The following is a 14,934-nucleotide window of genomic DNA, read 5'->3' on the forward strand; positions in this document are numbered from 1 at the left end:
TCAGATGCTTTGCATCTGACTCATATTTATGACGGTCGCAGTATCCCAGGGTCATCCAATAATAATAATTTTCATTTTTTATTGCAATTTTTCTCAACTTCAATTTGCCAGAGAACTGCAATTAGCACCTGAGAGAGGAGGGGGGAAACAGGACAGAGAAAGGGGAGGGAATCAAAACAAAACAAAAAAAAAGATTACATCCGCTTCCAGTTCTTGGGGGGGAGGTGGAGTGGGGGATTTTTATTTTTTGCATTTTGCTGTTTTAAAAAGACTGTGCCCCCAATGCCCCTCCACAAAGCCAGAAGCCATGCGCCATCTCCCTTTGCCTGCCGTGCCCTCCCAGCCCCTTTCCCTTGCTTTGAAACAAACAACCCACCCTTGAATCCTCCCATCTGAATTAAAACCAAAGAAAGCCAAGTTTTTCTTTTACTGCTAGAAGGAAGTGGGGAAGAAAACCATTGAGAGACACTCTTCTGTTTTACCTTTTTTTCCTTGTAATTTTTCAGAGTTTTCATCCTGCTTTCATGAGAGGGCAGTGTTTGGGGGGGTGAAGCTACCCCTGCCTCCCCTCCCGAAGCCACCAGCCAAGCAAGATACCTATCTGCCCACCTGTGCTCTCCCCAAGGTTTTCGTTGTCGTGAGCATTTCTGTTAAGGATTGGCAGTGGGTGGCTGTTTGGTTTTTATTTCCCCTCCACCTATCTGCTGGATGGTTGCAGCAGGTTTTGGTCACTTCTGTCGTGCTGGGAGGTTACCCACAAAGCAACCCACTCTGGTTGCTGAACGTGCTTAAACCCTCTTCCTGCTCCTCCTCCTCACTGGAGCCCCGCTTGTCTGCAACGGTGTGGCAGGAAGACCCCTGCCAGGCTGGGGAAGATAGGGATCTACCTCTGCAGAGTAGGGGCAGGGTTACTATGCTCCTTGTCAATCAGGCTGATTTCCTTTCTTTGGCCTCCCTCCCTCCCTCCCTGCCATATTTGTAGCTGCCTCTGAGCCCCTCATTCTTGGGAGTTAGCATTGCCAGCTAACTTGTGCTGGGTAACTGTCACCACCCAAGAGCTATTTTAAAGTTAGGGAATCTTTGGGAATAATCAACTAACACCCTGACAGGCTTCCCAAGCCTCACTTTACCGCCAGAAGCTGTACCCAACCCGAAGCCCTGGCGATTGCACACTATTCTTGCAGCACCATGGCTTCTGCCTACCATCTGATTGGCTGGCGGCTATTTGTCCCATGCAGCGAAAGGCCTGGAACAAAGGGGCCCTTGGCAAATGGGCTGGGCCTAAGGGTGTGGGGCAGCGGGCAAGGGGTCCATTGGCCGTGGAGAATGGCTGGGGGAGGAAAGCTGGCTGCAAATGGACAGAGACTGGAGGCTTGAGAAGGAGGCGTGGCCAAAGGTCAGTGTCTGAACATCCCATTCCATCTCAAGACAGAGGGTTCCAATTCACGTCTAAATTTTAGAGAGCTTTTGTGGATCTCTTAGGTACCGACTAAGGACTCAGTTCCAGTCACCCATCTACAATAGAAAAGGGGGGGGCAGAACAAATGGATTCAGTTCTAGAGCAGTACCTTCGTTGCTTAATCAACCACCAATAGGATGACTGGACTGATTTCTTGCCTTTTGCTGAAGTGGCATACAACAATGCTGTACATACCAGCACAGGATTCATGCCTTTCTGAGTGGCAACAGGACAAGATTTCAACCCAATGTCTGAATAGCCAACCAACAACCCCACAATCCCCTCCTTAAAAGAATGGATAAATCAGTTAAAGAATATCTGGCCAGTTGGCCCCTTGCTGAGGCCAGGACAGCTTACAAAACCCAAGCCAATACAAAAAGGGTAGAGCTTAAACCATTTCACACTGGGGACCGTGTATACTTATCCACACGGTTCCTACAGTCTCTACAGCCCTCAAAGAAGTTAAGACTGACATTTGTAGGGCCTTTTCCCATGAAGCGAATTATTAACTCAGTCACAGTAGAATCAGAGCTACCTAAGTCACTGAGAAAAGTCCACCCCGTTTTCCATTGCAGTCTTCTAAAATCGGAAGTGATTTTGCCTTTAAGGCCAATTCCTCTTCCGATACCTGAACCTCTTATGGTGAAAGGGGAGCAGCACTTTGAAATCAAAGAGACCCTTGACTTACACATGCACAGGGTGGGTGGGCACGCAATAGGTAGTAGTGTGGAAAAACCTCCTTGGAGCTCAGACCATTTGAAGCTACAACAACATCTAAAAAGTGAATTATGACATTTTTCACGTTTATGACCATTGCAGCATTCCCATGGTCATGTGATCAAAATTCAGATACTGGGCAACTGACTCATATTTATAATGGTTGCAGTGTTTCAGGGTCATGTGATCCTCTTTTGCAACCTTTTGACAAGCAAAGTCAATGAGGAAGCCAAATTCACTTAATAACAATGTTACTAATTTAATAACTGCAGTGATTCACTTAACAACTATGGCAAGAAAGGTCATAAAATGGGATAAAACTCAATGTCTCATTTAGTAACAGAAATTTTGGACTCAATTGTGACTTAAATCATTCCAAATATGAGTATTACCTTGACATTCTCAATTGCCTCACAAATTTGCTCCTTTAGGCTTGAGGTAGGCTCGTTATTATGGAGTTTTAAATCTCTCACAATTACGTCAAACTGCTTTCCTTGCAGTTGACCCAGTCTAAGTGGCTGGCTCACAGAATATATATGAGACATACCAAGTCTTTTTTCAACCGCATTTCCAAGTTCTTTTAATCTGCAGAAAGGCAGACAATATTATTTTTGTTACCATCGAATGATTAATACTGGGCTCAAACAAACATTTTGGTGTAAGCTGTTTCTCTAGATGCAAAAAAATTCATTGCTGTGCGAGCTGCATTGGCTCATGGTTTCCTTCCAGGTGAAATTGAAAGTACCAGCTGCTATCTTTAACATGGCACAAGGTTATTTGTGGAACTACTTTTTCCTAAAAGTACTGTATCTGCCCATCCCACAACATTGGAGAGAATAGACAGACATCACATCCTGAGAGAAGGTGCAGATGAGGCCTAGGGAAGTATGCCTTTTCTGTAGCTGTCCCTGCTTTGTGAAACATTTTCTCCTAGGTGATCTGGCTGGCTCCCACCCTTTTAGTCTTCCAGAAGAACTGGCTCTTTACCTATACACTGGGATAGAGCCATTCGTTGTTGGGACATCCTAGGTGGATGCATGCAGTAATATAAGTTACATGTCGTCCTTGTTTAGCAACTGCCTTGAATAAGAGTTAACAATGATAATGTAAAAGGAATTTTGTGACAATTTAAGACATAGGTGTCAAACTCAATCATGTCATGTGACGTATCATGATGTTTTTTGCCTTTGTGGAGCCGGGGTGGGCATGGCATGATGGATAACCAGATCTTTTTAGTTTTAGTTCTTGTTTTTATAGTTTGTAGTTTTCTTATTGATGTGGGCCACCCAGAGTTATGCTCTAAGAGAGGTGGTCATACAAATATTTTTTAAAAAATAATACATAGAGGCAGTGTTTCTTTTCTAAAAAAAAAGGTGCTGGAACTCAGAGGTGCTGTCACTGGGAGCGATGCTGGTGTCTTGCTACGGCGTCACTGCCTGTCCTTTGCACCCCTGCCCCTGCGGCTCAGAGCCACATGCCACGAGAATTCCCCTCCCCACAGCCGCCGTGGGGGTTCCCCTCCCTGCAGCTGCCACTCTGCGGCCCGTGCTGAGCCCGAACCCTGAGCTGCTCCGAACCCTGACCCAGAGCTGTGTTCCTTGTGGCAGTGGTCTACAGCGCCAAACAGCCTCTTTCCAACCACATCCAGAAAAATTTGTAACAAACATTGGAATTCTCAAGGCCATGTTTGGTATTTCCCAGCAATCTGTTACTGGAAGGAAAAAGCAATCCCTGCTGCGTTACTGATACCAGAGAAGCATTTGCATGTATGCAGGTATCCTTAGGGTGCCATAGTTATGAATGAGAAATATTGGTTGCAAAGTTGACATTTCTGGATGTAATACAGATATTTTGGACTTATTTTTGTTTCTTTGCATGTCTGATATTTTTAAAAAGGCATATGCTACTGACTACACTTATGCAAATATGTAACGTATTTTGAGAGATTGTGACTAAACAAAATTTTAATGTACAGATAATACCACCAGAAATTATTTTAGCCTTTTTAATAAATGTTGTTATTGATGTTAAGTTCACCATGGAAAACATCATTTGTTTTGTATTGTTATGTATATACTAGGTTAATTATTTAAAGACTGAAGTGCAACATAACTAGATTCTAAATAATCTATTTTTCAAAACACACAACAGTCCAAACAGTAAAAGTAAAGTCCAAATTAAGAATATTTCATTCTTAAGAATTGTTTAATTTAAAGTGGTTTAGTTGTAATAGATGGTTATAGATTCAAAATAGTTTTCAAGAGTGTACAAAAGATACTATTTTTTTCTAGCATCAGCTAAATTAGACATATTACATTGAGAAAAATGTTTCTCATTTCTTTCCTGTTACCTTTACTGATTTCATTGCAGAGATGTTAACATAGGAAATAGATTATTTTGTTATCTAATTTTACCTTCCAAAAGACAGAAGCAGATGAAAAATGTGAGGTTCTTTCCTGTTGACTTTTTTGAATTAGCTGTTTTAGATTCTAAAAGTTTAGTTCCTAAAGAAGTAACCTTGTAAATAATTTTAATGTCCTCCTCTAGTGCAGGGTAGGCAACCTTGGCTCTTTTATCACTCAAGGACTTCAACTCCCAGAATTCCTGAGCCAGCATGGCTCAGCTTGGAAACCTCTCTCTTTCCCCTCAGAGTGGCTGGCTGAGTTGAAGTCCATGAGTCATAAAAAAGAGCCAAGATTGCCTACTCCTAAAGCCAATAGAGGGAGCTTTTTTTCCCTCCCCCCAAAAAAAAGATGCTGGAACGCCGTTCTGAGCATTCCATGAGAGAAAAAAAGCCCTGCATAGTGGTACCTCAGTACTCGGTAATTCATTCTGAAAGACACGATGAATACTAAAACTAATGAGTACCAAAAAAAAACCCCAACCCCACGTGACTTACCATATGACCTGCTATTTCAGTCAGAAGAAATAGCATGTCACAAGGTAGCTGACATTGGCAAGTTCTTCCTTGCACGTTGACTACCAGGAGAAAAACAAGTGCTGGGACAAGATTTCTGCTTCAAATCGTGTCAAATACCAAATCTGAGGAGTTTTGAAGCAATCAAGTGCCAAGGTATAACTGTAAATAAATTCTGAACCTTAATATAAATTTTATAAGCATTTTTTCAATTGCAAAGCTAAGAAACAGTTAAGGATATCATGCCATTTGATGCAATAGACATAGAGTTTTAGAATTTACAGGACCTATTTTAAAGTTCTAAGACAATTTATTGGCATCAGTCAATTTGAATGAGAAAGATTTTTTAAAAAGTATAAAAGAACATTAAGATAAAAAGTCAAAATTTTAAAAAAGCCCAACCTAAAAATAAATAAGAAACTAGATTCATGCTCCTGAAAACAATTTGTATATGGAAAGTTGCTGTTCTTGCCGAAAACATGGAAGGGAAAAACACTGTTCAATAGAAAGACATTGAAGAACCGCTGCAGAAATAGAGATATTAGATATAGAAATATTAGCTATTTTGCAAAAGGAAGAATTTTTAATGAAAGATCTCCAGCTACATTGTTTTTAAAATATTTATTTTGACACATAACTGTTCTTTTGTCTTTAATGCCAGTATAACTGAAATCTGAAGGAAATACACCAAGCTTTGCAGACAAATAATTAATTGCTTCAAGGGTTTCCAGGTTCTCTTTCCTAAGAGTAAAAGCTGCAACATAATTGTAAGTTCAATTCAGACATATTTTATCTCATACAGACCCTCAAGAGAAATATGCTAATCTAACATTTATTTACATGTTGAACTGAAAGTTCTGGAAAAGTGGACTCTTTTAAGATTAAACTTTCTTATATTATACTAACTTTTATTCTACTCCATGTAAGAACACTCTGGCTCAATCATTACCTATCCTAACAAATTTATTGTAGCTGTTTCTTTATAAGCATGTGTTTATAATTTCTTCAGTGTAATAAAAATAACACTATAATTAACTCCAGTTCAATTTCCCAAGTGAAATAACATAAAACATCAGTGATTTTTAGGCTATGCTAGACATTTAGCAATTGCATGAATTATTTTAAAAAAATGTAAGTTACAGATATATATTTCACTCACTGCTGCCCCGAAATCTCAAATCTGTATCAACTCATTTATGAGGAACAAAGCAAAACCTTTGCTTTCCTCACACTTCATTTTGGACCAAGACCTTGAACCTTCTAATTGTATAAAGAACCAAGTACAATGTCTGAGTGTATGCAGGGGTGTGATATTAGTGTGCTATCATGGTTTAAAGTACAGAGCTCAGAACTAAGAATCCTTCCATCAAGGAAATTTGATTGAAAGTGCAAGAGGTAGAGCTACGGATTAAAGCTTCTGTATCTTCCATTAGATTTTGATTCACATAAGAGTTACTAAGCTACCAACTTAAATCTAAATGATTCATACAATCACTATTATTTTGGTATTACATATATTCAAAATCTTCCATGTTAATAGAACATGGAAGCACTGATGTGATCCTTGCTGTATTAGGCTTTATCAATTTTTGACAAGTATTTTGAACTCTAAGGGACGCGGTGGCTCAGTGGGTTAGGACACTGAGCTTGTCGATCAGAAGGTCGGCAGTTTGGTGGATCAAATCCCGAGTGCCGCGTAACAGAGTGAGCGCCTGTTACTCGTCCCAGCTTCTGCCCACCTAGCAGTTCGAAAGCACGTAAAAATGCAAGTAGAAAAATAGGGACCACTACGGTGGGAAGGTAACAGCGTTCCGTGCTAGTCATGCCGGCCACATGACCACGGAGACGTCCTCGGACAAGCGCTGGCTCTTCGGCTTTGAAACGGAGATGAGCACCGGCCCCTAGAGTCGGAAACGACTAGCACGCATGTGCAGGGGAACCTTTACCTTTTACCTTTGAACTCTAAAAATCTGAATGCAGCATCTTTTTATTCATTTTAGCATCATCATCTTTTTTCAGGCTAATGCAGACATTCTTTATTAAACAGATATTTGATAGGCATAAAATATATGTCCACAAACTGCATTCTTTTGATGATTAGCAGTGAAGCATTGTATTTGCAAGGGATTGGAAACACTTTACTATTTCAAAAGGTATACACTACCTCTATGACAATGCTAGAAAACTTCATATTAGGAAAGCTTGCCTCTTCCAGATGCAATGGAGTATAGATAAAAATGGACCTTCAGTATCCAGACACAGTAACTGTGATCTTAAATTTAAATCCACATTAAGTAGGGACATGCCTCTACCGGAATACTCAACTTTGAAATCAGTCAAATACTTTTTACATCTTGATAAAGCTGAGAAGGTTTGGTTTAGTAATATAAACTAATAAAAATATTAATAAAACATGTTGTTTTCCTTACACATAGTCTTTTTTTAATGACTGCAATTGGTTCTGGTGAAATGGTCGCTAAGTAAACCATGTAACTGAGAGTGACCCTGTGAAGATTAATGGTTGCTGGTGTAGCATTTAGATAAAGTTCTCTTATACGCTGTCCTACGTCTAATCCATTTTCCCCCCTTGCAGGGGGGAGAGATTGCTTGAACAAGTTATTTTTTCCTGATCTGCTTTTCTGACAATGCAGCACTTCCCTCAAAAGTGCTAATGGCAAGCTAACAAGCTCAACTCTATGACCTTGATTAGCTGATTATAATTCCCCTGCTGGCTCCCAGCTGATGCTTGAAACTGACAATACCTTACTCAATTTCAACTGAAATCTTAAATCAGGAGTGTCAAACTGGCGGCCCGTGGTTCGGATGCGTCACATGCAGGCCACACCTACCCACCTCCGCAAAGACAAAATAGTTACATCATGTGACACAATTGAGTTTGACACCCATATCTTAAACGGTCACAAAATTGCTTTTACATTATCCTTGTTAACTGCTATTCAAGGCAGTTGCTAAGCAAGGACAACATGTAACTTATACTGTATTATTGCAGACATTGGATTAATATTCTATATAATTAGTTAACAGGGACCAATTTAGTTTATGGAGATCTTTCTTCAAAATAAGCAGCACTCTGTTTGACAATAGACTGTTTTACTTTAAGAGCACACAAATGTTTTCCAAGAAAATAATAAATTAGTTACCTATGTACCTGTATAAATGTTGTGCTTGTCTCCAATGTTAGAATAAGCCCTTTTCCCGAATCCACTTTTCTCACGAAACCTTATTACAATCACAAGCTTTTGCTGAGAGTCAGGGAACAATTTGCTTTCTATAAGCTTCCCAAATTTTTTATTCAGAAAATGGTGGAGTATCTTACGATTCTCTTTATTCCCATCAGGTCTAAAAGCAAACTTGGAATTTTCTAATTTAGCATCCAAAAATTTTAGAAATCCATATGCTTCTTCTTCAGATACCAACTGACAAAGTTCTTGGTAGTCTTGATTCACTTTGACGATAATCTCATTACATTTTGTAGCTGTGATTAAGAAAGGGTATTCTTGCCTGATGACCCCATGCAGGCTAGCTCGGACCTTTTTGTCAAGAACTGAACCAAGGGCGAATTCAGGGAGAACATCTCTTGACTCATATGCAGAATTCCATGTGTTTTTAAAATGACAAGCAAACTGATGCAGCTGTTCTCTAACACGCTCATCTAATAAGGTGTCCAATATAGCAGCTTTGTCACAATGGCATTCAAATGTGATTATCTTTACAGACTTCACTTTCCTGAACACAAAGTGAAAGCTGATCAGTAGTACAATGAACATTATCAACTTGAATTCTGCAGTATTCTTTAGATGAGCATTCCTTATCTATCCGCAACTGTTTGGAATCTTGTGGTCCACTGTTTCTTTCTTCTGATAAGATTCCATTGGGTTTTGGAAAAGAATCTGCCACAATTTCATTAACCAGTTGTCCAAGTATATTAATTTCTGTCACTACAAAGTCACTTGGGAATGTTTTTATATTGCCAGAGAAGCCAGTGTGATCATTTATATAAGTGGAAAACTGTTAAATCTCTGATGCTTCAGAAATTTTTTCCATTACAATATTTTACAAACTGAAGAAAAGTGGAAAGATTGAATGAGTAGCCCTGTGATAAAAGATAAGAAAGGCTTTTATTTTTATTTGAAACAAATTAAATATGTTATGGAAGTTTATTGTAAAGTCAAAACTCAGGATACATGCCCACGCAAGCACACAAACATACACACACAGTGCATTTGTTAAGTGGAGAATTATAGGTATCAAATGCACTAAAATTGGGTTCAATTAATCAGTGGCCTATTTACAAGTATTTATATTTTAAAGTATAAGATTATCTGTGGATAATATAACCCTCAATTTTTTAACCGAAATACCCTGAAAAATGGATAAACCATGACTTGCCCAGAGAAGCCAGCACACAAAAATTTCAAGGTTTGGTTTACCCATAGATGTTTAATGCTGCCCTCTACTGCCCAACATTCAAGACACAATAAATGAACTGAAAGTACTTCAGTTTGGAAAGATCACGCAAAAGGAACCTATAGCCCAACCTACCAAAAACAAAACTGTAAAAAACAGACTTGAAATAAAATTAAAATAAGCAAGAAAATGTAAGTGAACACCAATTTGATCTTGAGAATATAAACCACCAGGACCTGATGTATTACATCCCAGAGTTCTGAGGGTGCTAGCAGATGTCATTACATAAACGTTGTACCATTTCTTTTAAAAATCCTGGCACAACGGGGAATTACCTGAAGTTAGAAAATAATAGCTACTGACATCTAGTGGTGGATCAGAGTATAGAACTGCAGCTGCCCTACCTCAGAAATTGGCAAGACGCCCAGAAATAGAGCACAATTTGTTCCTTTGATCAACAGTGACCCTTAGCCAACCAGAGAACAGCTGGAATAAGGGAAAGAAAATACACTGGCCTATCTATTGCAGAATGAGAAATACAATTGTTATAAAAGTGGCTGACCTTCTTGGATTATACACTTACTGAGCTGTGATATCTAAGTTTAAGTATCATTTGCAGAGAAAGAAAAAACTTGACTTTTTGGCTGTCCTGCTAGGGGGGAAACTACTGGATTGTTTTTAAGTGGTTGAACATTTTGGACTGTTCATAAAGATAAGAACTATATAAGACTATGGTGTTTGGAACTTAAGACTGGTTGGTTTGATGAAAATGGAGGTTGCATACACAACTAAAAGTGACAGGAAACCACACTCAATATTCTTTTCTAAAATCCCCAGTCTGGAATACCAGAGATCTGCAGGAGTAATACATCAAGACAAGCTATGTTGCAACTAATTTGAAAGACAATTGTCTCAAATCATGATGAGATTAAAAATAATTTTGATGATATAAATGAGCACATTTTTTTACCTAAGCTCACAATTAAAAACCTCAGAAAATGCTGACAAACAATGAACAAATAAATCAGACAATAGAACAAAAACCAGAGGAAAGTAATTTAAAGATGGAGGCTACAAATGAAGAAAAATCACAGTTTAACACAGACAAAGAAAAATCTGCAAGATTCTGCTATAATATTGGAAATGGAAAAGACATTCTATTTTTCAGGACTTCAAAACAAAACTGAGCATAAGAAAGAAGATTTGATAAAATGGACTACAGAGCTGTCAGGAGAACCACTAGAGTTTGGAAGACAAAAAATGAAAAGAGAATTTGAGAGAGAAGGAAAGTGGAAGCTTCTTAACAAATATAAATGGTTGAAACTCCCCCTCAAAAGCACCTTACTCAACTTGTCTTTCCCATTCTTAACAACATCTATAAAAATACAGGAAGAATCCCATGGCAAGCTGAACACACTGATTTGGAAAGCTGTTTGGCAAAAGAAGAAGGCGAGAGCCAGACTAAGAGAGATGATTTGACATACCAGATGGAGTACTACATGATTAAATACTTATTTGAATATGGTTAAAAGAATACCGTATTTTCTGGCGTATAAGACGACCCGGCGTATAAGACGACCCCCTACTTTTAAGAAGTTTTTCAAGGTTTTTTGTCTTATACGCTGGAAAATACTTACATGCCCTGCCCTCCCTGTCCGTCGCAGAGGAGGCGAAGGCCCGACTGGCCCCGCCGGCCCTCCCACTGCTCCCGCGCTTCTGCTGGCCCCCGAGACGCAGCATTTCCCGGGCGGCAGGCAGCGCCGGAGGGCAGCCGCCACCCGCCACGGCCGGCGCCCCTCCTGCTTCCCCCCCAGGCCTTGAACTTCTCCCATTCGGCGCAGGGCGGGGCAGCTCCGCCCGCAGCCTCTTTTTCATGTGCCGCTTCCCTCTCACCGTCGGCCGAGGCGCGCTCGGCCCGGGTTCCCGGTCCCTCTTCCCGACCGGCTTCCTGCCCTGCCCCTCATGGAGCTGGACTGGGCGTGCAGCCTCTCGGTGTGGCTTTTTCCTGGGCAGCCTGGCGGTGCGGCTCCTGCGCTCGGACCTGTTGTTCAGCCGGCAGCTGCTGCTGCGCGTGGAGCTGCTGCCCCTCAGCGCCGCGCTCACGGCGGCTGCCTGCTGGCTCGTCTCGGCCAGCACCACCCGGCGGAAGCGCAGCGTCGGACAGGAGCAGGATTTCCCTGCCGGCTCCCGTCCGACGCTCTTAGGGAAGAGCGAGCTGGCAGGGAAGTCCTGCAAACGCACGCGCACGCAGGACTTCTCTGCCGGCTCCACGCTCTTCGCTCTTGAGGCAGCTGCTGCCTCAAGAGGGAAGAGTGAGTCGGCTCTTCCCTCTTGAGGCAGCAGCTGCCTCAAGAGCGAAGAGCATCGGACGGGAGTCGGCAGGGCAGTCCTGCACACGTGCGCACTCCCCAGCTGCTAAGGAGCAGCCGGGGAGTGCGCGCGTGCGCAGGACTGCCCTGCCGGCTCCACGCTCTTCGCTCTTGAGGCAGCTGCTGCCTCAAGAGCGAAGAGCGTCGGACGGGAGTCGGCAGGGCAGTCCTGCACACACGCGCACTCCCCAGCTGCTAAGGAGCAGCCGGGGAGTGCGCGCGTGCGCAGGACTGCCCTGCCGGCTCCCGCCAGACGCCACCCACTGATTTTCCGGCGTATAAGGCGACTGGGCGTATAAGATGACCCCCCAACTTTTGAGAAGATTTTCAGGGGTTCAAAAGTCGTCTTATACGCCGGAAAATACGGTAGTTAAATTTTGGATATGAATGGGCTCTATAGTAAGAGAGATGTGATTTACATGTAGTGTAGTATTTTTTATGATATGGGAAATGTAAAAATAATAGGATGATTTAAATGAATGAAATGTTTTGGACATTCAAATGTAATCAATTTGGAGAAAAGAAATGACAAGAAATGTTTGGAATACTGAGGGGAAATTAAGCTTAAATAAGAATAGGTGAGAGCCAGACTCAAGAGAGATTATTTGAACTACCAGATCGAGTACTATATGACCAAAAGCTTGTTTCAATATGGTTAAAAGAATGGTTACAATTTGGATATGAATGGGTTATATTGTAAGAGAGTGGGTGATTTACAGTATAAGTAGTATAGTATTTTTTATGATATGAGAAATGAAAAAATGTTTTGGATACTTAAATGTAATCAAATTTGAGAAAATTATAACTGACAAGAAATGCTTTGAATACTGAGGGGAAATTAAATTTAAATAAGAATTCTGAAAACAGGACCTATAGCAATTCACGTGAGATGACTTTTTGCAAATACAACTGTAAAATAAGCTGATTAGAAAAGATGCTACATACTAATGTTATTGTTATTTGTACAAATACTAGAAAAATGTTTATATTCAACTTTGTATGTATTGAAAGTACTAAGAACTATATTTGTTCAATGTTGGTAAAAGGAGAATATTATTGGAAGAAGAGAGGATCAAGAAAAGGTATTTCTAGTTAGTATGTTGGTTATGAAATCATAGAAATTAACTATTATTGATTGTTGTTAAATTTATGAACCCAGACAACACATTGTTTACCAAGCACTAAAGACTGTTATTGTAAAAAACCAATAAAATATATTAAAAAAAAGAATACGAAAGTCAGTCTGACTGAGCTCCAGGGATCCTGTGTGGAGATGGGACAGAGTTCCAGAAGGACAACCATCACTGCACCCCTCCACCGATCTGGGCTTTATGAGTGGCTAGATGGAAGCCTCTCCTCAGTGCAAAACACATGAAAGCCCTCTTGGAGATTGCAAAAGAAGCAAAAAGAAGCAAAAAGGACTCTCAGACTGTGAGAAACAAGATTCTCTGGTTTGATGAAACCAAGATTGAACGTTCAATGTCTGCCCAATATCATCCCAACAGTGAAACATAGTGGTGGCAGCATCAAGGTATGGGTGTGTTTTTTAGCAGCAGGGACTGGGAGACTGGTTAGGGTTGAGGGAAAGCTGAATGGAGCAAAGTACAGGGATATCCTCAATGAAAACCTGTTCCGCAGTGCTCAGGACCTCAAACTGGGCCGAAGGTTCATTTTCCAACATGACAATGATCCTAAGCAAATAGCCAAGACAACACAGGAGTGGCTTAGGGACAACTCTGTGAATGTCCTAGACTGGCCCAGCCAGAGACCTGACTTGAACATTATTGAACATCTCTGGAGGGACCTGAAAATGTCGCCATCCAACCTGACCAAATTTGAGAGGATTTGCAAGGAAGAAAGGCAGAATATCCCCCAATCAGAGGTGTGCAAATCTTGTTGTCTCACACCCAAAAAGACTTGAGGCTGTAATTGCTCCCAAAGGTGCTTCAACAAAGTACTGAATGAAGAGTCTGAATACTTACTGTATGCCAGTGATATTTCAGTTTTGTTTCTTTTTAATAAATTTACAGACATTTCTAAAACTCTGTTTTCATTTTGTCATTATGGGGTATTGAGTGTAGATTAATGAGAAAAAAAAGAATTTTAACAACTGTAGAATCAGGCTGCAGCATAACAAAACTGACAAAAGTGAAGAGGGTCTGAATACTTTCTGAGTGCCCTGTAAACCACAAGCTACATCTTGGTAAGCTAGAAAAAAGGATGATACATAGCATCACCACCAGATGGCTGACAAACCATACTCAATGAGTAGTCCTTAATGGTACAACATCTACATGGAGGAAAGCAAGCAGTGGGTACCATAAGTTTCCATCTTAAGCTTAATACTCTTCAATATCTTCATAAATGACTTAGATGAGGGAATAGAAGGGGAACTTATCAAATTTGCAGATAATACTAAGCTGGCAGGAATAGCCAACCAATAGCAAATTCTCTGATATTGAAAGACAAAAAGGTAAAGGTAAAGGTTCCCCCGCACATACGTGCTAGTCGTTTCCAACTCTAAGGGTCGGTGCTCATCTCTGTTTCAAAGCTGAAGAGCCAGCGCTTGTCCAAGGACGTCTCTGTGGTCATGTGGCCGGCATGACTAGACGCCAAAGGCGCACGGAACGCTGTTACCTTCCAACCGTAGTGGTCCCTATTTTTCTACTTGCATTTTTACGTGCTTTTGAACTGCTAGGTTGGCAGAAGGTGGGACGAGTAACAGGTGCTCACTCTGTTATGCGGCATTCGGGATTCGACCCGCCAAACTGCCGACCTTCTGATTGACAAGCTCAGCGTCCTAACCCACTGAGCCACCGCATCCCTTAATAAAAGACAAAAAGGACAAGTATAAAAAGGGGAAAGAGAGGCACATAATTAAGGCAGAATATCAGCAAATAGCCCAAGCCTGCAAAGATGAAGTGAACAAATCTAAGGCTCAAAATGAACTACGGCTTGCAACAAAAGTAAAAAATAACAAAAAAAGCTTCTTTCAACATATAAAAAGCAAGAAAAAAGTTAAGGAAATTATTGGTCCACTAGTT

General features: G+C 40.8%; 1 protein-coding gene across 1 annotated transcript; it reads right to left on the bottom strand.

Moving 5' to 3' along the window:
- Positions 1 to 5,653: 5,653 nt before the first annotated feature.
- On the bottom strand, positions 5,654 to 9,047 carry LOC310641971 (pseudouridylate synthase PUS7L-like; the record flags this gene model as incomplete). Its single annotated transcript, XM_083365349.1, has 2 exons — positions 8,263 to 9,047; positions 5,654 to 5,847 (listed from the first exon to the last, which is right to left on the bottom strand). Exons 1-2 carry the CDS (start codon positions 8,879 to 8,881, stop codon positions 5,654 to 5,656), a joined length of 813 nt encoding a protein of 270 aa, XP_083221475.1. The 5' UTR covers positions 8,882 to 9,047.
- Between the last annotated feature and the right edge of the window lie 5,887 nt (positions 9,048 to 14,934).

This window comes from Vipera ursinii (assembly GCF_947247035.1).
Source record: "Vipera ursinii genome assembly, chromosome: 6".
Taxonomy (NCBI): Eukaryota; Metazoa; Chordata; class Lepidosauria; order Squamata; family Viperidae; genus Vipera; species Vipera ursinii.